The sequence below is a fragment of the Ilyonectria robusta genome (assembly GCF_021365365.1).
Source record: "Ilyonectria robusta strain PMI_751 chromosome Unknown BGZ61scaffold_24, whole genome shotgun sequence".
Taxonomy (NCBI): Eukaryota; Fungi; Ascomycota; class Sordariomycetes; order Hypocreales; family Nectriaceae; genus Ilyonectria; species Ilyonectria robusta.
In genome coordinates this window covers 300,100-320,543 of record NW_025764458.1, presented here as the reverse complement: position 1 = coordinate 320,543, position 20,444 = coordinate 300,100, and the positions used below count along the sequence as shown (strand labels likewise).

Sequence of the window (20,444 nt, the reverse complement as noted above, 5' to 3'; positions counted from 1 at the left end):
GTGTTTTACGCGTGCGCTGGGCGTTCCGAGCCACGCTCCGACACAGGCGATCCCAAGGCTGGGCGTTTTCCAGGGGTCATCGCCCATCTCGTTCCCTGTAATAGTGCAAAGGTGTCCTCACACCTGTTCGTCTTCCGTCTTCTTTCAGCCTTGCCTGGGCCTCCTCGCTCTCCTCCTCCCTCGCACCATCCGCGACCCGCAGACCTCGAACGCCCGGGCTCCTTTTTCTTACACGAGTATCTTGCTGATGCCCGTTGCCCGTTGATCGGCTCTCCCTTCTTCGCTTCCCTTGATTGCTGCCCCGACGGCATCCCTTTGAGAGAGAGCTCCGATCTCGCCATGCGTCTCGACTTCACCCTCACCGCGCTGCTGGCAGCAAGCCTCTCGCAGGCCCAGTACCTGATCAGCGAGCTCAGTTTCGGCCATGCCGGGAGGTTCGTTGCTCTAATTCCCCTCTGTTCGTCTTGGTGCTCGCATCCATCCCATGCCAGAAAAAATATGGGAATGGCGGCGTGTATATGAGGTTCTGTTGCTGACCGGGTTCTTCCAACGCACAGAATAAGCCCAGCTGAGAGCCGCGGGCAGATCCCCAACTTCGTGCTCCAGGGCGCCCCCCAGATGCCCGAGGTGCTCTCCAACCGCATCATCCTCACACCCATCGCCCCGGGAAACCAGCGCGGCGCCGTCTGGTCCCAGCAGTCGCTGCAGCGCTCGCAGTGGATCGCCGACGTCGACTTCCGTGTCAACGGCCCCGAGCGAGGCGGCGGCAACCTCAACATCTGGCTCGCCCGCGGGGGGGCTGGTGCCATCGGCTCCAGCAGCATCTACACAGTTGGCAAGTTCGACGGTCTCGCCCTCGTCCTGGACAAGACTGGCGGCCCCGGCGGCATGATCCGCGGCTACCTGAACGACGGCACCACCGACTACAGCAGCAAACAGCGTGTTGAGGAGCTGGCCTTTGGCCACTGCCCCTACTCGTACCGAAACTTGGGTCGCCCCTCTCAGATCAAGATGCGCCAGACGGCCAGCTCGTTCCGCGTGGAGATTGATGGCCAGCTCTGCTTCGAGACTTCCAAGTTCAGCATCCCTTCCGGATACCAGTTCGGTGTCACCGCCGCCACCCCGGACACCCCCGACTCGTTCGAGGTCTTCAAGCTTGTCGTCATGTCCGACAACTCAGACACTGGTAGCGACAATGCCATTAAGCAGCAGTCACCCAACAAGAACCCTCCCAGTAACGGCAACAACAACAATAACAACAATAACAATAACAACGCTAAGAAGAACAACTACGATGACGGCGACCTCGCTGACGAAGACCCGGATATCTTCCAGACGTCCAAGACGCAGTTCATGGACCTGCACAACCGCCTCCAAAGCACCAACCACCAGCTCTCCGCCCTGCACCGCGTCGCCTCGCGCCATCAGCAGCAGGACGAGAAGCGCCACGACGAGATCCTCCAGCTCCTGAACCAGCTCCGCACCGGCCTGTCCAAGGTCGACGAGATTCGCGAGCTGCAGGGCCGCATCACCGATCTGGACAAGGAGATCCAGGGCCTTCGCCGCGAGCTCACCCGCAAGTTCCAGGCCAGCGAGCGCTCCGTCAAGGCTGTCCTCTCCGACCACCACTCATCCCTCTCCGAGGCTGTCCTCGAGAGGACCCCGGGCCACCGCTTCCTCATCCTCATCTTCTTCGGCACCCAGGGCCTTCTCGTCACCGCCTACATCCTCTACAAGCGCCGTCGCGCCAGCATGCCCAAGAAGTACTTGTAAAGGTCTTGCAAAAGGTCTTATAAACGGTCGTGTAAAAAGCGTTGTAAGAGCTCTTGTTTATGCGTCAGCGGAATCATCGAATTGGATCTAGAAAACACCAAACGAAAGAGTTTGTCAATGGCATGGAGCAATGAGTGGGAGTGTTATCAAGCGTAATGATTGAGGCATGTCACGCTCTCCATTTTACGTTGGCCCTTGTTTCCTGTATATTACAAGCAACGGCTGCACATGAGGGGAGAATCATGTTTTTTTGGGTAGTTAGTAATGAGCATGAAAGACTTTCCACGTTAAAATGACCGTCAACTCGATGTTTCGAAGCTCATATTCAGAGGTGTTTCATTCTAGGTTACCCGTATTACCTGGCATGTAAAGAACAATCCAGACTCGCTCCAACTCATAAAAAGTCAATTCCCGAAAGGAAAGGGAAAGATAGTTCCACCTCTAATCTCCATATACCCCCACCCAAACCAACACCCAAGGAAAAACTAACATGAAAGAAGAAAAATTACATCAGATCTTCTCAAATGCTCCATTAATCACATCCAGCAGCTCGTCGCCCTTGGGCGCCTCAGCCGAGATGTTCTCATGCCCATCCGCCGTAACCAGGATGTCGTCTTCGATTCGCACGCCGCCGACGTCGTAGTAGTTCTCGAGAAGTTCACGGTCGATGAACTGAGCGTGTGTGGCGTTGCTGAGGAAGTAACCCTCGATAAAGGGCCGGCAGAAGTAACTGAGAAATGTGTTAGTGCATGTGTATCCCAGACGGTGGACAGTCGTCGGAAGACGAGAATAACTTACATCCCTGGCTCGACCGTCACAATCATGTTCGGTCGGAGGGCCTGTCGTCCCTTGTAAGGCGGCGGAGCAGATGCCATGCGTCGGAGTCCGGTCAACGTCGTCGGAGTCACCATCTCACGCTTACCACCCTCGATATGGAAGCTCTCGCGCATCAGGAGACGGTCGGTGCCGGTCACATCATGGACCTCCAAGCCGACATGGTGTCCCAAGCCGTGCGGGAAGAATGCTGCGACAGTACCGGCCTTTTGGATCTCATCGAAGCTGCCGACCAGGATGCCTAGCTTCAGCAGGCCCCGGATGGCCACGTCGGCAGCGTGCAGGTGCAGCGCGTAGAAGATGCAGCCCGGGCGGATGCGGGCGATACACTCGTCTTGCATTCGCTGGACGATGGCGTGGATGGCGGCGGCCTCGGTGCTGAAGGAGCCCGAGATGGGCAGCGTGCGGGTGATGTCACTGGCGTAGCACTTGAACTCGCAGCCGGCATCGATAACGATCAGCTGCTTGCCTTCGAGCGGCTGGTTATTGGCGTCGTAGTGAAGCGTCGAAGCATTGGTTCCCGCGCCGGCGATGATGGGATAGGCCTGGGCGTGGGCACCGCGGGCAGTGCACTCGGCAATGAGTACAGCCTCAACGTCTTGCTCATTGCGCATGGTCAGGAGTTTCTCAGCAACCGCGCGGTGGGCAGCGGACGAGATGAGAGCAGCGCGGCGGATAAGCGCAACCTCAAAGTCGGTCTTGATAACACGGGCCTGGTCCATGGCGGGACGCAACTTGGAGTAGTTGATGTGCGTCTGGCCGCGAGGGCGATCAGCCAACTTGGGGACCTGATCGGGGTGCAAGATGTACAGCGTAGTGGCTGGACGGAGCTGGCTGTGGAGGAACTTGGACAGCTGAGCAGTGTAACGAACGTCGTCGACGTCGTAGGAGCGCATGGCCTCGGCCGCATTCGGCGTGGCACCGTACCAGAGAACCTGGCGCGGCTCAACATAGGGGATCCAGAGGGTGAGGCGGTCAGTGGCGATTTCGTAGGTGACAGCGCAGTCGGGGAAGTCAGCACCCGTCAAGTAGTAGAAGCTATCACTTGGTCAGAGAGGGTTCAATGAGAAGCCCGGGAGGGACGGGAGGGATATGAGCGTACTATCTGCGCTGCTTGAAGGGAGGCGACTGATCCGAGTCCTCGTAGAGACGAGTTGGCTCGCCGGGGAGGAAGATGAGGCCATCACTGACGCCGAGTTCGGCAGCGACCTTGCGGGCGTGGAGTTTAGCTATATGAAGGTTAGCAGCTTGATATTGGACAAGGAAGTATTATGGCTCCGTGTATATGAGGATAGAGATCAAATAGCAAGGTAGTCAAAGAGTTTGTGTCAACGGCATACCGGGATACTTGTTGGTGCTGCTGGTAGTGCTGGTAGAGCTGGTAGTGCTGCTTTGGAGATGATCACCCTTCTTCACCTCAACAGACCTATGCGCCGTGTTAGCTGCTCTGGCTTGAAGCTGATCAGTCAACCAGGGATTTCCTACAAGGCGTCAAACTCATCCTCCAGCACCAGCTCATATTCAAGTGGTCCGGGTCTATCGGCACGTGCTGAAACCGGTGCTGAAGCTGAAGCGGATGCTGGCTCCCCGCAAATCGGCTTCGGCAGCTGGGTCGCCATGGCGGTGTCCAATAGGCGGTTCCGTTGGGCTTCCTATTGTGCTCTCACACATGCGCACTCGCGTTCGCTGTCGCTTTCGCTCTACGCCCTTGTCGCTTGCAGGTGAAACACAACGACACAATTCAGAGAGCGCGGATGAATGAGCGTCGCTGGTCGTCGAGCTCAACAAAGCAGCGATGTCGTCAGTCAGCGAGTGGATGAGTGAGTGGGTTGACTGGTTGAGTGCGGCCCGGGTGCAGATTAGCGGCAGCAGATTCCCTATCGCGGCACGGCGGACGACTTGCTTAGGTGAGCTTAGCGGCAGATGTTCGAGAGCCAGAGCCGTCAATACGATAAAGATAAGGATACGAAACTCAGCTTTGATACATACATACTGCGTACTATTAAGGAGTACCGCGGTTGTGCAACAAAACCAAGCACTGCCCCAGGATTGCCTACGCTCGCTACCCATCGTGCAGCAACCAGCACGGACTGCAATTACAGCGCCTGCGTACCTCCATAAGTAGTACGTACGTGTCCACGCCGAAATCCGAGCCGAGTAAAGGTGTCTGGGACTTTTGCCCTGGAACCCGTGTCCCAGTGCTATCCCCAGATCACAAATCACAGATGATAAACACATGCCTGTCGTCTCCCTCTTCAGCGGGACCATTCACATGCGTACGTACCACCTACACAAAAAGCCAGGGACGAGGCTTCAAGGTTACACCCGTCCTCTCCACTCGGCAATAGCTGACGGCGCGCGGGTAGCGGAGGACAGCGGATCTCGCCGCCGACTCCCATCTCGCTCCTGCGCGCCCTGGTCGGGAGCTCCGTGCCGGATATGTCGGACATAACACTGTGCGCGGCACCGAATCGGCGGCATGAGTCGGTAGGTGACTTAGGTAGGGATGTAGCTCTCTAAGCAACAAAACCGGCATCCGGAGCCGGTCGTCTCGCGGTTGTCACCCGCCTGACTCGTCTCGGTCTGGTACGAAACGAAGCTGGGGTACAGCTCAAGTCCTTGGTGGGCTCTTCATCAAACTGTCAAAAGACTAATTCACAATTCAATGACTTCATTTTAATCATCAGATGGTCAATAGATGTATCATCATTATATCTACATTTAGATGCAGCCCCCATCTCTCATCAATACATCCAGTATCCAAAAATGATTTCACACTCCAAGTCATCATTCCCCTGCTTCCGGTTCGTCATCATTTCCAAGTGACAATCCCGCTTGCTTCCGTATATACATTCCCAAAAAGGTTGCTCCGTCTATTTGCCAGGCCCCTCTAAGCAATGCCGCCGATTTTTGACCTTTGCAGTGGCGTTCCGTGTCCCAGCTCTTGTTCCCCCTATACCTGTTCATCATCCTCTGCTGCTCCTCCACTCTCTCTTCCACCTCTCACTTCTCCTCACACCTGCAAAAGTATCCGGCGCCTGCACGCCTCCCGTGTCGTAAAATGGGTATCAATGTAGCGACCGTTACATGCCTTGAAATCCTCCCCGTCCAGAACCAAAGAAACTCCCCCAGTCTGCCTGCATGCCTTGCTCCGTAAACATCTGTTGAATCTGCCTCTCCTGGTGCCGCTGCGTGTGCGCTCGTCGACTTGCCATCAAGTGCGCTGGGTGCTGCCCACGAACACTTGACTGCCCCTGCGCCTGCGGGTGTCGCTGGTGTGGCACCATGGGGTGGCTCGGGGAAGCTTGCATCCCCATCATGCCAGGGTCAAACATTTGGTTCGACAGGTTCATCACTGGCTGGCCTTGCTGGTGCATCATGTACGGCGGGGGCTGTCCGAAGATCTGGCTCTCCACATCGTCAAATGTACCCGTCAGGAACAGCTGCATGTCCTGGCCTCCTTGGTCTGACACGCTGCTCGGCGGGTCCGATTTGCCAGGGTATCCCAGCTCCATCATCGGTTGGTTGGGATAAGCAAATGGATCTTCCGATGGGAACATGAGCGAGTCGAGCTTGTTCACGGGGTTTTGGATATTGAGCGGCTGCGACGGGTATGGGTTGCGCTGCGAGCTGGCCGCTGTGCTGGTGGACTCGGGCGTATGCCGGGCCTGCATGTCCAAGGACATGAAGTCTCCAAAGTTGGACGAGAACGCGCCGTCTTGGAAGCTGGGACCGCTGGTCGTCGGCACATGGTCCATGGTGCCCTGCGTGAAACTCGTTGCATAGCTGGTGTTGGTGAGTTGACTGGTACCACGAACGTAGTCTGTCGTCTGTCGCGATGACATGCTTGTGGGCATCGTGGTTTGCTGCGATGAAACAGATGACGGTCGGCCCATTGGCGCCGATCTCTTCTTGGAGGGCACTGTTCGCATGCGGCCAGGGTCCAATTGATCGGGCAGTTGATCAAACAAAACCTAAGTAATCGGTTAGTACAGAGGCGGTTAGGGGCTATAGTTCCATCACATACCTGGAGGGCATTCGAGAGCCTTTCGGCAGACATGCTCTTCTCTGCCAAAGCAGCAATCATTTGTCTGCCTGCCCGGGCATCGGCCAACACCTCGCCAGATCCTGGCTTCTCTGGGTTCTCAGTAGCATAGAATACCAGAGAGAGGACGGCAAAGAACTCGGTGTAAAGCATGAACCAATATGGTCCACTCAGAACACGCTGCTTGCGGATCTCGAGACCAATGTGCACAATATTGCGAGACACACTGATTGCCGCCGCTGCGCAAGCGTATGATAGCTCATCGACCTTGGTTCCTTGGCTGAGGCGGGGAGATACGTAGTGTAGAAAGGGTCGATACAGAACCAGCTGCACGTGTGCATAGGCAAACCTCAGCAGATGGCGCACCCTGAATATTAAGTTAGGACCTTTGTGAGACAAGCTATGAGATTGACTAAAACGTACCGTACGACTTCAATCGGACCGTCGGCGCTCGGACGCCAGTTCTGTGGGAGCCTCTCAAACCAAGAGTGCAATTCAGCTTCGATTTCCTTGATCCGTCCGTAGCTGATGAGGTAGGTTGATGTCGGCTTGTTGTCCTTCATGACGCTCTGGCCCAGACCCTTCATCGGGTAGACATATTTCGTAACTTTAGAGAGAATCTCCATCAACTGGGAGTGAGCGTTGAAGGCTTCGAAGAAGGAAGACGTCCCAATAGGCGGCTGCAGAATTCCCGTGGGTGTGATGAATTCGTCATCGACTTCGGCAGGAAAGGGTTGATCGATATCGTCGACGTTGAGGAGGAGGGGAAAGCCGAGCAAGGTTGAAACATAAATGTCCATCTGTCGTATCACGTAGAAGACGCGTTTTCGTACTTCTTCCTCGATGGTGTTGAGCTTCTCGTGTTGCAGGTGTCGGTGGAGGCCTATTCGTAGCGCTGAGCGGAGAGCGATGCCGACAAAAGAGTAGCAGCCGCTGAGATTTGATGTGGCTTGGAGGAAAAGAATGATAAACAGGAGAGCCTGTAATGAGGTGAGGTCGCGGCACTCCGTTATGTCTTGCAGGAGGGCTCGTGCCGAGTTATAGTATTTAATTCTGTCACGATGAGTTAGCATCATTTGATAACTGGCATTCAAAAGTCGGTCTTACCCTTCTTCACTGGCTTCTCGGAAGGCCATGCCGCCTCCCGAGTCATCGTCCAAGTTGTTGTACATGCAGCCCAAGGCCATGACAGCAAACAGGAGCCCCAGGAAGTGTGTTTCATCTTGGGACAGGTTGTCGAGCGGTTTTTCGTACAACTTTTCAAAGTTCTCGTAGAACGTCGGAACGTGGACGATACGGACAAGACATGTCGCGCAGCTGAGGGAGTAGTAGCAGAGCTTACGGGCCACCTCCTTAGGCGGGAGCTCAGGACAAGAGGGTACGGCGGAGAATGGCGAGTGAGCGGCTGGCGAAGGTGAGTCGAGGTTCGCGAGGCCGGGAGTTCGATCAGGTCGTGCCAGGAAGGGGGTCTTTCCCACGGGGCCTAGCATCCCTCGGAAATGCTCCTTCATTCGCTTCAGGAAAACGGCACCGGACGAGACTCCATGGAAATCCCAACCTCCTCGGTCGTCTAACTCAAGTTGTCCGATGGAATCAATCATGGAGGTGAGATGAGCTTCGTTGGGGTCGGGCTGAACGAGCTGAGAATGTTGCGACTGAGGAGTATGCAAGATTTGCCGAGCCTTGGAGCCAGACCGGGCATTTTCGCGGTTGTGAAATTCTTGCTGAATAGCTGGATCCAGATTGGGGTCGGCCAGATCGACGTCGGGCATGAACTTGTGAAGCAGCGACTCGGCCCGTTGTAGGCGGCTTTCGAGGGCTTCGATATATTGTGGTGCGGGGTTTCTCCTTCGATTTGAAGGTTTATCGTATGTGCATTCTAAGCGAAGTTTGTCAGCTCGAGGTCTGTAGTGAGGCGTCGCGTAATTGAGAGGATTGATGAGTCGTCAAGAGACCCAAGGAGGAAGCATAAATGGCGAATCATACCGTAACTGTAGACGGAGCAGTGCGTGCAAGGTTGTTTGCCATCGCACTTAATCTTCTTGCGGCGGCATTCGTCACAGGCGCGAGTCACTCGTCGTCGTTTTTGGATGGGCTGGGATGGCGCGTCGATCGAGTTGTTACCATCGTCGTCTTCGTTGTCCGACTTGGCGCTGAGAGATGGCGATGGAGCGTCGTTAGCCTGCCAGTCGTTGGTCGACGCCTGGCCAGGGTCGTCCTCGGCGACATCGGGAGACATTTCAGGCTAGACGGGGTCAGCAAAACGATGGTGATGGTGATGGCGATGATGAAGATGGAGGCGCTGGGCGCTGGGCGCCTGGGGTGGAGGGGAGAAGATGGATGGCGCTGGGGGATGAAGAGGGACCTTGCGCTATGCACCTGAGGACCAAGCACAGCACCACCAAGCACCACCAGCGACGGAGCCGCGGTGGGCGTTGGTAGGTGCATGCGCAGGCATTCGTGCATGTAGACGTTTGGGAGCGTCTGTTGAGACAGAGGCTGGGACGGTGCTCACCTTTTCTCGGGTACGAGGGCCGCTATTCAAACTGGCGAGCGAGGACTATTGTTGCGGATGGAGGTGAGGCGATGGGTAGCGACAGCGACAGCGACAGCGAGTGCGTTAGAGGCGACGGCGGGCGGGTGATCGAGGGGGGGATCCAGCGGAACGAGACTCGAGTTGCAGGGGCGTATAATGCAAGGCCAGCGGCAAGCCCATGTCCCAATTGCCCCAAGAGTCGCGGGCCTAGGCCATCAGCGGGCGGGACGTCAACGCAGCTCCCGCAGAGACGAACGATAGGGCGGGATGGCGGCGAGGTTGTGGTGTTGGTGGTGAGGGAGAGGTTGTAGATGACTGAGGAGCCTGAGGAGCGGGATGGCGAGGGAACCTCAAGCGGATTTCGCGACCGGGGCGGGAGGGCGACAGCGAGCGAGAGAGCCCAGAACAGAGCGGAACGCGCGAGGTATGAGGGAATCGGTGGGCCGTCTGGTCAGTCAGCGCTGTGCAGAGTGCAGCGCAGCGAGTGGAGAGCGCTGTCAGGCTCGGGGCGGCGTTTTGGCGCTGGCGTTCGCTGGCGTCCTTCGGGGGCGTAGGACAGTGTGCCGGCGAGCACGGTACGGGCAGCACGGTACGGCGATACGCGGGTTCGGCGGCGGGCGCACAGTGCCAGGGACAGTGGCAGCGGCGGTAAATGGGTCAAGGCGCTGGTCCAAGAAAAAAAAAATGGGCGACAGAGCGAGTGCCAAGAGCGAGACCAAGCAGCCAAGGCCTTGAAGGCAGGGCCAAGAGACAGGGCCAAGAGAATAGGGCCAAGAGAATAGGGCGATGTGAGCGAGAGCGAGAGTGAGACGAGGGCAAGGCGGAGAGGGGAAATGCCGTGGGGGGAAACGCGCGAGATCCAGTTAGATAAGGAGTCAAGGGGCGAGAGACTCTGGACGGGCTGGCAAACGACAAGGACGAGATGGGCCAAGTGGGAAAGTAATAAAGTCGCTGGAAACAGGTGCCACGGGCTGCGGCTACGGAGCATGTACGGCACCTACGTAGTAGTAACCTGCTGGTGGAGTGGATGAGGCGACTAGAGAAACCCCGAAGAACACGACAGGGTTCTTTTTGGAGGTGTCCCAACTGGGTAAAGAGACAAAGACAAGGAACCAAGGAACCAAGGAACCCACACCCAGCCCAGGCCAGCCCAGTTCAGCAGCCGGCCGGAGGATGGGGGATGGGGGACATGGAAGGGATGTGTTGACGCCCCAGCGTCGTCAAGTCCGATATCCGATGTCCGAATTGGCGCGACCCAGATAGCGCGCAATGATGGCATGGGATGAGATGGGGATGCGATGGGGGTCGAGGTGGATGCTGGATGCTGCAACGAGGCAGAAGGCGAGAGGCCGAGAATTGCTTGCCCTGTGGCTTGAGCATGTTGTGGTTTTTTTTTTCTCGCACGGTGCAAACGACCGAGAGCGATTTGTTGCGGATCGGCTCTAGACTGCTGGAGCCATACGAATTGAATTGAGACGATCGGACGGCGTACGTACTCGTCGCCGGGATTGGTGGGCCAGGGGAGCGCCTCCGGTAGCCCGCTGTCGCTCCGGCTGTCTCTCTCTCTCTCCCAGTCTCGCTGCTGCTCGTGTGTGCCTGTCGTGCGTCTGCGCGTGGTGGTCGAATCAATCAGGACGCCCAACCGCATGGGTGTGGAAGGGCTGCCGTCCTCCCTCCTCCCTCCTCCCACCCCCGTGGACGGCTAACACGGAACCTAAGTGTCTGGCCGGCCTGGGTCGACGGGACAGGGACAACGGTGAGGATGGAGGCAACCTCCACCATCCGGGCTGTGCAGCGGTGCAGCCCGTCTCCGTAAAACAACAGCAGATTTAGTAGGGGGACGCTGGCGGCCACGGCCAGGACAGGCAGGGCACAGGGGGAGAGGGGCATCGTGGAATAAGCTCAACCGAGCAGTCTCAGGAGCGCGCGCCAGTGGCCGCGAGGTGACAGTCCAGCGCCCCAAAGCCCCAGCCACAGGCCTCGAATGCCCCGTGGAATCTACGGGCGTACGAGCACAGAGTTGCCATTGGACTCGCCAATTCTCCTCATCATCGACGTACGCGTCTCCCTCGTCCGTCAGGCCCAAGGTTTGGCTTAGAGGAATTTCTCAGGCCTGGCCCAAAGGGGAGACCCAGGGGCCAGCTCGACCGTGTACCTTTTCGACGGTGCCAACCTAGATTGGTACACATACTGAGGTAAGGTTAAGGTAATGAACAAACGAACGAACGAACGCACGTAGGCCCGCACGAGAAGAGCAATAGAGCAATACCAGCCGCGAAAAGCGAAGAAGGGTCAGCAGATGGGGCAAGAGGGGGCATGCAGAGGGACACGCAGAGGGACACGCAGAGGGACATGCAGCAGGACATGCAGACAACACAGACCATCGAGGCTGGATATGGCTTCCTTAGGGGACCTGGCGCAATGCGGATGGGGGGCACCACGGGGCATGGGGGAGGGCAATAGGGCAATGTTCGAGACCGTCTGCCCTCGTCACCCAGATCTCCATCCTACGATGGGGGGGCTAAAAAAGGGCCCAACTGCATGCATGCAACTCTGAAAAAGGAGCGGACCCGAGAGGGACTGGCGACTTGCACTTGGACTGCGTGAGGGCGGCAAATCCCACGCAGGAGTCAGGACTGAGGACTCGAGCGTGTGTGGAGAAGCGAGTTGTTCCCGTGTTATACGCGGGCACTGTGCCCGGTGAGCTCATCTCGGATTAGAAGCCGTAGCTGGTACCCAGGTACGTCTGCTACACGTATCAAGGTACCCGCTCAGTATTCTCAGCATGGAGCTGTACCTGTAATTACTGTCGTCCTTGGGTGAAAATGGTGAGGATAGTGAGGATGACCATGACCATGACGGCAGAAAGGCGCGCGTCGACAAATGCCACCATCTAGAATGACGAACTCCCAACTCTATTCCCCCTCCCCCCAGACTTTCTGAGTCTGCATTCCCGCCCCCGGACAGTCCGACAAAGAGACTCGATCGAGCCAACAACGGCCAGAGGAGAAAACGGGCCGAACTTTGATGGGAATAAGGTCCCTTTGGACCCCATGAGCCGTAACTTAGGTAGCCTGTTAGACGACCAGTGGGTTTTGGGGGGAGACGGTACGCACACATCCACCGACCAAAAACACAGACGAAACACTCAGCCAAATCCCGTCGACCAGCAATTTGACTCAGCAGCACACGGGCGGAATCCCCGACAGCGCCCACCCACTCGCGTCCTGCAAGGTTACGCCATCGTACAGACCACAACCCTCAGGCGGAGAAAAGACGACGGTTCGCAAACGAGACAAGAGAGCGCCGCCGTCGTTCTTCGACCCAACCGCGTCCAGCAGCGAACGAGGAGAGAACCTTAATTCTGGAGCCCACCCTGGGCGGCCACTGACGACCTTCGGCTCCGGGAGAGAACGGACATCGCCCGACGCGCCACGGTCGGCTTGCGCCCGTGCTGTCGGCCGCTCTGGTCTTCCTTGCATTGCACTGTGCGGCAGCGGCCAGGTTTCCATCGTTCTTGGGGCTGTCGGCGGCGCCACAGGGAGCCCACAGGGTCGTCAGAGGCCTCGTAGGGGCTCCAAATCTCGTATGTACGAAGTAGCACGCGCGACGCACAACGCATAGGAGCATGGTGAACTTGGAACGACAATGCCCTGTGCACTGTGTGCTGCGAACTTGCGCCAGACCAGAGAGGCACTAAAATTGCATTTGTCCGTCCCCTCGAAACTCCAGTGTCCTTCACCGCGCTCGTGGGCCGCTACCGAGAACTGAGAACCCTCACCTCACGACATGCAGGGGTCCATCACATCCACCATGGGTCGCCCGGCACTCGACATGACATCACTCCCTTGCTTTTCCACATCTCTGCCCTCTGGCCCTACGGGTTTCGGCCGCCGGCTTCATCTTGGCGCCAAGCATTTCTACCAGAACAAGCGTTCAGTTCGGCAACGAACTCTCGGGTCAGGGTGCGTGCCAGATCAAACGTCCACATTCAGAGCCCCTTGCCCCCTTGTCCCCTTGTCCAATCCCGCCGCCATGTCATTGGTGGAAATGGTGCCTGGCAGGTGCAGCCCAGGGCCGGTCGGTCCATATCTCTATTCTTCTTTTCTAGTCTTTTTCTTTGGCTGGTTTACAGTGGAGAGTGAAATGGTGGTGGCCTGGGATAAAAACCCGATTCGGATACGTATGTCTTGGCAACAAAAAGCTTGGCATCCAAGCTTTGTTTCAACTGCTTCTACGGGATTTTCAACAATGCTACTCTAAATTGAAATGGGATTCCGAGAATGGATGCATTCCATCATCCGCCTCAAAATCCCTTCAGTTGAATTACCATCAATTCAGTCCAGCCTTTGGGGGTCCTTTGGGGGTCGTCTATCGTTGTCATTCCGAATTCCCGATGCTCGTGCTTCCTTCTTGTCCATCTCGGAGTTTTGCCGCTGACACAAGTGGCGCAACCCTCGTCCTATTCGTCAGCGTTGCATCTCGTCGACGCATGAATCGCCCGCCCTATCGGTGCCGAAGACGGCAATGTTGAAATGCCATTTTCACTCTATTATTATTGACTCACTTGCTGGTAGCACCCGACGCTGCCGGTATCCGTCCCAGGACGTCATTATCGACTCAGGGTCTGTTGAATGCCGGGGAATTCAAGGGTCCAGCCTTCAAGCATGCGGCCACTACAGAACGGGGAGGTTGACACTAATGCTGGTTGGAGATCGTGCGGTTCGCCTCTTGACGATGTGCTATTGTGGAAACCCTCACTTTCTGCAACCTTGATTGCGTTTCCAGGGTTCTAGAAGACAACGGGAATAACACAAGTTCCAGCCACTCGGCCGACCAAGAACCCGGTCAGGCGGTGGGATGACGACACTGCAGATGCCGATATCCATCCTTCGTTCGTCCGAGACTTCTAGACGACGAGGCCCTATCTCTTAGCATCTCGGCGAGCTGAATTATCCCTGCGTGAATCGCGCGGTTTTCTGGCCAGTATCCTCCGAGACGTCCTGCGGGCGAATCGCCAACTGCAACGGCCACATCCCTGTAATACTAGGTACCTTTCTGTCCAATCCAATGTCACATATTATCAGACCAGCAAAACCACATCACAATAATCGGCCGAAAGCCTGGAGTAAACATCTCAACATTGGCGTCGCCCCATCCGGCCCGGTCATACTGTGGACCGTTGTCTATTTCCAGGTAAACCAAGGTTGAGTGAGAGTCGGCCGCCACTAGAAATGTCATGCAATGTGCTGCGTAATCGACAACCACGATGTGATGCAATGCGCTCGGTAATAGACAATACGGCGCTGCTAGTTGCTTATTCCCAAGACCGGCATCGGAGAATGTAGCAGACGTAATCCGGGGTCTCCGGATCCGAGAACTTGCCACTGGGGGTTTGGGGGCAGAACTGTTCTATTCCCATCTCACTGTCTCATTGTGCGTGAGAAAGCGCCTCGATCCTAGAAGCGCCTTACCCTAGAGCGCTGCGGCGCTTGTTCCCCACCTCAGGTAACCGCCAACTGCCCCACCACAGCCTGCCCGCCGCGCGCCGCCCGCACCTCCACCTGCTCCGGCCCCAAACGACCAGCTCTGGAAGCTCCTCCGCATCGAGAACGCTGAGCTCAGTGTGTTCTGCGCTTCGAACCCGCTTACGCCATGGCCGATTCCGGCGCGTTGTTGGGTTTCTTTACCCAAATGAACAACATGGGCGGCGTCATCGTCAAAGGTTGGCCAGCTCCGAAGCTGTTTCCCCGCTGCTGTGCTGCGCTGTGAATGCCGAATGTTGACCATGTTTGCTCCCAGATCAGCCTAAGCTCGACCTCGATCTATACCTCCAGAACTACACCGGTGCGTTATCCCCCGCCCCTTGCCAGAGCATTCTGCCCATACTCCCGCTAACGCCGAGCGTGCGTTGCTTCCAGGTCGGACGAGATTCGATCGCCTCATCTTCATCGGAAAGTGCTCGGTACCGCTATGTGTCGATGCCCTCAAGGGCGCCATAGTGGAGGCCAAGGCCGGATCGGACGTGACACGATACACAGAAGCATGGGATTACATTCGTATGGCGGCGCCAAACGAGCCCGAGGCCCAGAAAGATGATGGGTGGGTAGAAAACACTGAGCGTGCAAACAAGGCAGAAACCGCACGCCTCGAGACTGAGCTGAAAGGATACAAGAACAATCTAATCAAGGAAAGCATCCGGGTAAGTCAACACCGGCTAAGTGTTAACATTGCAGTCAGCTGACAGCATTCCCCCGCCTAGATGGGTCATGAAGACCTCGGTCGTCATTTCGAGAAGATCGGTTCCCTTAACGATGCTGCGGAAGCATACAGCAGGATGCGTCAAGACGTGAGCACTGCCAAGCACATCGTCGACTGCGGGATGCATCTCGTCAGCGTCTCCCTCCAGCGTCGCGACTGGTCTATGGCCCTTTCCAACCTCGGAAAGATCACCGGCGTCCAAATGAACGACGAGGATAAGTCCCTTCAGGTTTACACCAAGATCGTTTCGGGAATTGCCCTCCTGGGTCTCAACCACTACCAAGAAGCTGCAAAGAGCTTCCTCCAGGCCGACTTCAGCGTGCCCTCGTCAACGTACAGCCACATCGCAAGCCCCAACGACATCGCCGTCTACGGAGGGCTGCTAGCCCTGGCCACCATGGACCGAAAGGATCTACAGACTCGTGTGCTAGACAACCAGTCTTTCCGGACGTTCTTGGAGCATGAGTCCCATATCCGAAAGGCAATCAGCCTCTTCGTCAACGGCCGATACTCGAGTTGCTTGTCGATCCTTGAGTCAGTTCGCACCGATTATATGCTGGATATCCACCTGCAGCGACACGTCCCCGCCATATACGCGCAGATCCGCAGCAAATCTATTGTCCAGTATTTCGTACCCTTCTCATGTGTCACCATTGACACCATGAACGAGGCTTTTGCCCAGAAGGAAGACACTATCGAACAAGAACTCGTGGACATGATTCGCGAGGGCACTCTTAAGGCTCGATTGGACGGCAAGAACAAGGTACGAGTCTTCGCTTAATCCAACATAAGCACGTTACTAACATGATGGTGTAGTTGGTTATTGCCGTCGTTCCAGACCCTCGTCTTGAGATGCAGAAGGAGGCTCTGGAGGTTGCGCGTCAGTACGAGCAGGAAGCCAGAGAGAGACTCCGCCGTATGAGTCTCATGGCTGCCGGCCTCGAAGTGGCCGGACAGAAAAAGCAGGGTGCCAGGGTAACTGAGGAGTGGTTCGACGACAAGTCTCTCCCCAGTGGAGTTGAGGCTCAAAACTGACCGTCTCCTCTTTGACCAAATCGAGTGGAGGATGAATTATCCGCGGAGCCATGCCTATTTGACAACAACCACCGTTGTTTGGCGGATTATTTTGGGGAGGATGGAGCGAGAAGAGGCCATTTAACGACGATACCGAATCAGAGTTGAGAATGCATACATCACGGCCCAGGCGTTCAGGGTCCCGGTTACTACGGCACGTCAAATGACGTACCTTGCAAGATTAGATCAGGCGCAAAGGGGCATAGTTTACACAGACCAATCACGAACCTGTTATTCCCGGGGAGAGAGCCAGATGAGGTGTCCTTAATCGTTCTTGTCTTGCTCCGTTTTGTCTAACTTGCGGGGGTATCATTAATGTAGTTTGTAGCCTAGCCTGGTCTCCTCCGCGCGGACCATCCCCATGTTTTGGTCCCCTGCGTCCGGTCCTCAGCCCATCAACTGCCGGAGATCCGTCGGCGGCCACCGCACCTGCGCGAAGGTGAGGCAGCGCTTGATGCTCTGCAGGTATTTGCGTGTGATCTCGTCTCCCATAACGTGGCCCTTCTCGCCGTTGTGCAGCTTCTCGCGAGCGCTACGCTCGTGGATACCAACCATGGTGACTCCGATGGGCCATGCTGCCTTGCCAATACTGAGACGTAGGTACCCATCGTTGGCGTCGACGTAGCGGCGCTCCTGCAGCGCCTGGACGATCTCGATGACGGGCGCGATGATGGAGTCTTCGAGGTCGCCTTGTTCGAATTTGCGGAAGAGCTGTGTTGGTGTCAGTCATGGTGGGCTTGCAGCGTCGTGGAAGAGACTTACCGGCTTCATGTTTTCGCGAGTCTGTACCATGGCGTTGTATGCCGTCTTGCTGGCGCTCGTCTCCCGTTTCTCGGCATCCATGGCCCTCTCGTACTCTGTGAGAACCATTGTAAAGTAGCTCGCCAGCTGCCGGAACAGCCACTTCCGGCCCTCTTGATCCTGGGGCACCTTGGTATCAACCTTCATGTCCTTCTCTTCCACCAGCTCCAGAGTCGTCGGGATCGGCCCCTTGGTCATCACCCTTGTCAACTTCCTATATCGCCTCAACCGCGATGCATGGCCCTCTCCAAACAGTGCCACTGGCTCGCCCAGGGTCCGCAACTTGGCCACCAGCTCCTCTTCGGGTATATCCTCGCCTCCAGCGACAGTATCTTCCTCCTCTTCCTCGCCCGTCTTCCGCACCAGCTCCGGCAGGCCTAGACGCTTACGTCGCACGCGCTCCTCCTCAAATTCTTGCTCCTCCCGGCGCTTGCGCGACTCTTCGGCAAGCTTACGGCGCTTGTCCTCGCGGATGACGGTCTCGGCGGCGATGTCCTCCTCGCGCTTGCGCTTAGCCGCAGCCTTGGCTTCGCGCTCCGTCTCGAGGGCTTTTTGTTCGGCGATATAGGCTTCTTTGCGCTGGGCTTCGACTTCGGAGCGCTTTAGGAACTTTTTGTTGTCGCTGCTGCTCTTCTTGGACTTCGACATCTCCTTGTTCATCAACGCAGCGAAGTCCATCTTTGCGGGTGCGACGCTCGGGAGTTCGGGGATGCTATTCGTAGGCTTAATCAGTAGATTGTAGTATTCGTAGCGTAAAGGAATGAAACCAAACAGGTGGTTCTTGATGTTGACTGGATTGACGAAGATGTCGCAAAGTGTAAGTTACTGGACCCATGAGGACCATCGCATGCTGGTTATCGATTGCGGAAATATCCCGGCTAATTCAGTGGTGAGCCTAGTGATGCGCGCAGGCCTCGGCCATCATGTAACCTTTGTCGACCAGAACAATGTGCAACTAAATAATGACTCGACGAAAACAAGACTCTTCGATATTTTAATACGGTACCATAACTTCGATATGTCATCGCCTCCGCCGAAGCCGGCCCGCGAAGACGTGGCTCCCTTTCTGGTTCAGCTGTTCTATCGCCAAGGAACTTTCCACAGGTATGATGGAACCGCATCTCTGCAGCTTCAACTTTTGCGATCCCAGCCCGTGCTAACTCAACTCACTCTCAGACCAGAGGAGTTTGGATCGCCCTCTTTACCACCGCATGTCCCGATATACACATGGTCTGACTGTACCCTCAAGGAGCTCGCCCTCGAGCTAGCAGCTGCCAAACCGTCCGCCCTCCCCTCACCCGCCATCGGTGCCCGCCTCGCATTCCAGCTCGTCTTCCCAGATCTTCGCAATACCAGTACGGTCAGCAATTCACAACCTCGGTTCGGTGTCAAGGATCTAGGCAGCATCGTCATTGGCGAGGGAGAACCGAGTGTGGAACTATCGGACGATGTCGAGATGGACGGATCAGTGAAGGGATTGAAGGATAAGGACAAAACACTGAACGACGCCCGGTTCGTGGTTGGGGACTATATATCCTGCGCTGTGATACCGCCTCTGTCGGATGGCTCGGTGGCTCCATCACCGATCGCCCGGAGAGAGCCAGCCATGGCTCCGCGGGAAGGTCGTGGCGGCTTCCGGGGAGGGTTCCAGAGCCGGGAGAATGGCAATGGTCGTGGTGGCCCCCGGGGAGGAAGGGGTGGGTGGAGAGATGATATCGGAGGCGGATTTCCTATGGGAGAATGGAGGAGAGGCGAAAGGTTACCTGATGGCCCTGGTTCTGGACCAAGAGCAAGAGGCAGGGGATGGCGGTGATGGAAGATACCCGAAGCATATCGAGGGCCAGGAGGGCGGCGTCACGTTATATTATACCCAATTTTCAGGAGCAATTCATCTGAGGTTTTCACGTCAATCAAATTGGGCACGTTGTTGTTGTTGTAGTCTCTTTCTCTCGACTGGATTCCGATGCAGTCTCTATCCCAGAGTGAACCCAATATATGTACACAAGTCCCACGCCACCACATCCCAAACTGAATTTATCGCTCAACGATGAGATCTCCCCTTCGCTTCCCTCGGAAGTCCCAGAGTCCCTGTAGATCGTCAGTGTACTGCACTCTCGGCAGTCCTCGGCTAACTCACGTCGGTCTTGTAGGCAATGATTCCCATGATGGTGGGGATCACGGCAACGTAGATGACGGTGATTCTGGCGGTTCGGGGCGTCCATCGGAAGAACTTGTGGCGGGCCTTCTGCATAGCTGTATTCCATCGCGTTAGAGGGGCAGCTCGAGGACGTGGTCGGTTCGAATGCCGGAGGACGGGGGAAGTCACGCACCCTGAAACTTCTGGTAAGCCGGGTCCGGCTTGACGTCTGGCACAGGGCGGTTAGCAGGATGCGGTCAATGGGAGAGGTGCATGGCATACTGAGGTGCGCCATTTTGACTCGACGGCAGCGGGTGTCTGGCTGGAGCGGGTGGGAGGCGAATTGGCCGGCTGGGTGGTCGAGCTTGAGGTCGTTCACCTTGGACTGACGATGCGCGGGAGTTGAAGTTTAAGGCTTAGGTAACTAAATTCCAATGCATGTCATTGGCCAGGCGTTGCCCAACTCACCGACATACCCTATACCTCTCACTTGCACCTATGGTCTGTGATTATTTTGGTAGTGTTCTATGTCTATGTGCTTATATTGTTTCGTATAGGTTGCGCCTGGTTTAAACCTAGTCAAATATCTTCTAATCAACCTCTTTGTGGATTTACTCGTATGTTTACTCAATTACACCAGTCGTGTTAAATCCATCGAGCAGTTGCAAACACTAGAGATACGTGAGTATTATAACATGCCGTACCAGCAGATATAATAATCCACCCAATAAATATGTTGCTCAGCCAAGTTTGCTTCAAGCGCTCAATTCAACCATCTCACATGATAATCGACAGACAACCTTGATGCCCGTGGATAGTGACCTTGCTGTCTGTAGGCGATGACCCTGCTATCTGTAGGCAATGACCTTGCTGATTGTACGTGATGATTTTGTCACCTGCCGAAAACAACCTTATGCAGGGCCGCAGAATATAAGAGGGACACACAAATGCTGTTGAGTATTATTTTCGTTTCGTGGTTCTCT

General features: G+C 56.1%; 9 protein-coding genes across 9 annotated transcripts; 5 read left to right on the top strand and 4 right to left on the bottom strand.

Annotated features, from left to right (window-relative positions):
• Positions 1-95: 95 nt before the first annotated feature.
• Positions 96-2,066, top strand: BGZ61DRAFT_460200 (concanavalin A-like lectin/glucanase domain-containing protein). The gene is made up of 2 exons (XM_046247002.1): positions 96-434; positions 558-2,066. The coding sequence occupies exons 1-2, from the start codon at positions 340-342 to the stop codon at positions 1,771-1,773; spliced, it is 1,311 nt and encodes a 436-aa protein (XP_046098629.1). The 5' UTR covers positions 96-339; the 3' UTR covers positions 1,774-2,066.
• Positions 2,067-2,283: 217 nt separating this feature from the next.
• Positions 2,284-8,891, bottom strand: BGZ61DRAFT_363990 (uncharacterized protein; the record flags this gene model as incomplete). Its single annotated transcript, XM_046241479.1, has 12 exons — positions 2,284-2,503; positions 2,572-3,645; positions 3,710-3,836; positions 3,948-4,033; positions 4,093-4,255; positions 4,674-4,808; positions 5,386-5,402; positions 5,695-6,581; positions 6,635-7,019; positions 7,076-7,705; positions 7,760-8,531; positions 8,639-8,891. 12 exons carry the CDS (start codon positions 8,889-8,891, stop codon positions 2,284-2,286), a joined length of 4,749 nt encoding a protein of 1,582 aa, XP_046098628.1.
• Positions 8,892-9,400: 509 nt separating this feature from the next.
• BGZ61DRAFT_112289 (uncharacterized protein) lies at positions 9,401-10,246 on the bottom strand. The gene has a single exon (XM_046236942.1). The coding sequence runs from the start codon at positions 10,174-10,176 to the stop codon at positions 9,640-9,642; it is 537 nt and encodes a 178-aa protein (XP_046098627.1). The 5' UTR covers positions 10,177-10,246; the 3' UTR covers positions 9,401-9,639.
• Positions 10,247-12,241: 1,995 nt separating this feature from the next.
• On the top strand, positions 12,242-12,812 carry BGZ61DRAFT_483209 (uncharacterized protein; the record flags this gene model as incomplete). The annotated part of the gene is made up of 2 exons (XM_046249466.1): positions 12,242-12,296; positions 12,328-12,812. The coding sequence occupies 2 exons, from the start codon at positions 12,242-12,244 to the stop codon at positions 12,810-12,812; spliced, it is 540 nt and encodes a 179-aa protein (XP_046098626.1).
• Positions 12,689-13,583, top strand: BGZ61DRAFT_112277 (uncharacterized protein). The gene has a single exon (XM_046236941.1). The coding sequence runs from the start codon at positions 12,978-12,980 to the stop codon at positions 13,449-13,451; it is 474 nt and encodes a 157-aa protein (XP_046098625.1). The 5' UTR covers positions 12,689-12,977; the 3' UTR covers positions 13,452-13,583.
• Positions 13,584-14,610: 1,027 nt separating this feature from the next.
• Positions 14,611-16,772, top strand: BGZ61DRAFT_112241 (26S proteasome subunit RPN7-domain-containing protein). Its single transcript, XM_046236940.1, has 5 exons — positions 14,611-14,913; positions 14,991-15,035; positions 15,110-15,390; positions 15,451-16,212; positions 16,266-16,772. Exons 1-5 carry the CDS (start codon positions 14,844-14,846, stop codon positions 16,482-16,484), a joined length of 1,377 nt encoding a protein of 458 aa, XP_046098624.1. The 5' UTR covers positions 14,611-14,843; the 3' UTR covers positions 16,485-16,772.
• An 11-nt stretch (positions 16,773-16,783) lies between these two features.
• On the bottom strand, positions 16,784-18,136 carry BGZ61DRAFT_509258 (uncharacterized protein). Its single transcript, XM_046251993.1, has 2 exons — positions 17,286-18,136; positions 16,784-17,234 (listed from the first exon to the last, which is right to left on the bottom strand). Exons 1-2 carry the CDS (start codon positions 18,000-18,002, stop codon positions 16,911-16,913), a joined length of 1,041 nt encoding a protein of 346 aa, XP_046098623.1. The 5' UTR covers positions 18,003-18,136; the 3' UTR covers positions 16,784-16,910.
• Positions 18,137-18,262: 126 nt separating this feature from the next.
• On the top strand, positions 18,263-19,248 carry BGZ61DRAFT_460191 (Sin3 associated polypeptide p18-domain-containing protein). The gene is made up of 2 exons (XM_046247001.1): positions 18,263-18,428; positions 18,501-19,248. The coding sequence occupies exons 1-2, from the start codon at positions 18,343-18,345 to the stop codon at positions 19,135-19,137; spliced, it is 723 nt and encodes a 240-aa protein (XP_046098622.1). The 5' UTR covers positions 18,263-18,342; the 3' UTR covers positions 19,138-19,248.
• Positions 19,249-19,852, bottom strand: BGZ61DRAFT_460188 (uncharacterized protein). The gene is made up of 4 exons (XM_046247000.1): positions 19,744-19,852; positions 19,655-19,690; positions 19,462-19,577; positions 19,249-19,412 (listed from the first exon to the last, which is right to left on the bottom strand). Exons 1-4 carry the CDS (start codon positions 19,754-19,756, stop codon positions 19,359-19,361), a joined length of 219 nt encoding a protein of 72 aa, XP_046098621.1. The 5' UTR covers positions 19,757-19,852; the 3' UTR covers positions 19,249-19,358.
• Positions 19,853-20,444: the final 592 nt, after the last annotated feature.

Excerpts from the sequence above, each read along its gene's own strand:
- BGZ61DRAFT_460200 (XM_046247002.1), top strand. The coding sequence starts at position 340 with ATGCGTCTCGACTTCACCCTCACCGCGCTGCTGGCAGCAAGCCTCTCG. Across the intron at positions 435-557 it reads AGTTTCGGCCATGCCGGGAG|AATAAGCCCAGCTGAGAGCC; the intron begins GTTCGTTGCTCT and ends TCCAACGCACAG.
- BGZ61DRAFT_112289 (XM_046236942.1), bottom strand. The coding sequence starts at position 10,176 with ATGCTCCGTAGCCGCAGCCCGTGGCACCTGTTTCCAGCGACTTTATTA.
- BGZ61DRAFT_112277 (XM_046236941.1), top strand. The coding sequence starts at position 12,978 with ATGCAGGGGTCCATCACATCCACCATGGGTCGCCCGGCACTCGACATG.
- BGZ61DRAFT_112241 (XM_046236940.1), top strand. The coding sequence starts at position 14,844 with ATGGCCGATTCCGGCGCGTTGTTGGGTTTCTTTACCCAAATGAACAAC. Across the intron at positions 14,914-14,990 it reads GGGCGGCGTCATCGTCAAAG|ATCAGCCTAAGCTCGACCTC; the intron begins GTTGGCCAGCTC and ends GTTTGCTCCCAG. Across the intron at positions 16,213-16,265 it reads GATTGGACGGCAAGAACAAG|TTGGTTATTGCCGTCGTTCC; the intron begins GTACGAGTCTTC and ends ATGATGGTGTAG.
- BGZ61DRAFT_509258 (XM_046251993.1), bottom strand. The coding sequence starts at position 18,002 with ATGGACTTCGCTGCGTTGATGAACAAGGAGATGTCGAAGTCCAAGAAG. Across the intron at positions 17,235-17,285 it reads CTCGCGAAAACATGAAGCCG|CTCTTCCGCAAATTCGAACA; the intron begins GTAAGTCTCTTC and ends ACACCAACACAG.
- BGZ61DRAFT_460191 (XM_046247001.1), top strand. The coding sequence starts at position 18,343 with ATGTCATCGCCTCCGCCGAAGCCGGCCCGCGAAGACGTGGCTCCCTTT. Across the intron at positions 18,429-18,500 it reads CGCCAAGGAACTTTCCACAG|ACCAGAGGAGTTTGGATCGC; the intron begins GTATGATGGAAC and ends ACTCACTCTCAG.
- BGZ61DRAFT_460188 (XM_046247000.1), bottom strand. Across the intron at positions 19,578-19,654 it reads GGCTTACCAGAAGTTTCAGG|CTATGCAGAAGGCCCGCCAC; the intron begins GTGCGTGACTTC and ends GATGGAATACAG. Across the intron at positions 19,413-19,461 it reads TCATTGCCTACAAGACCGAC|GGACTCTGGGACTTCCGAGG; the intron begins GTGAGTTAGCCG and ends GACGATCTACAG.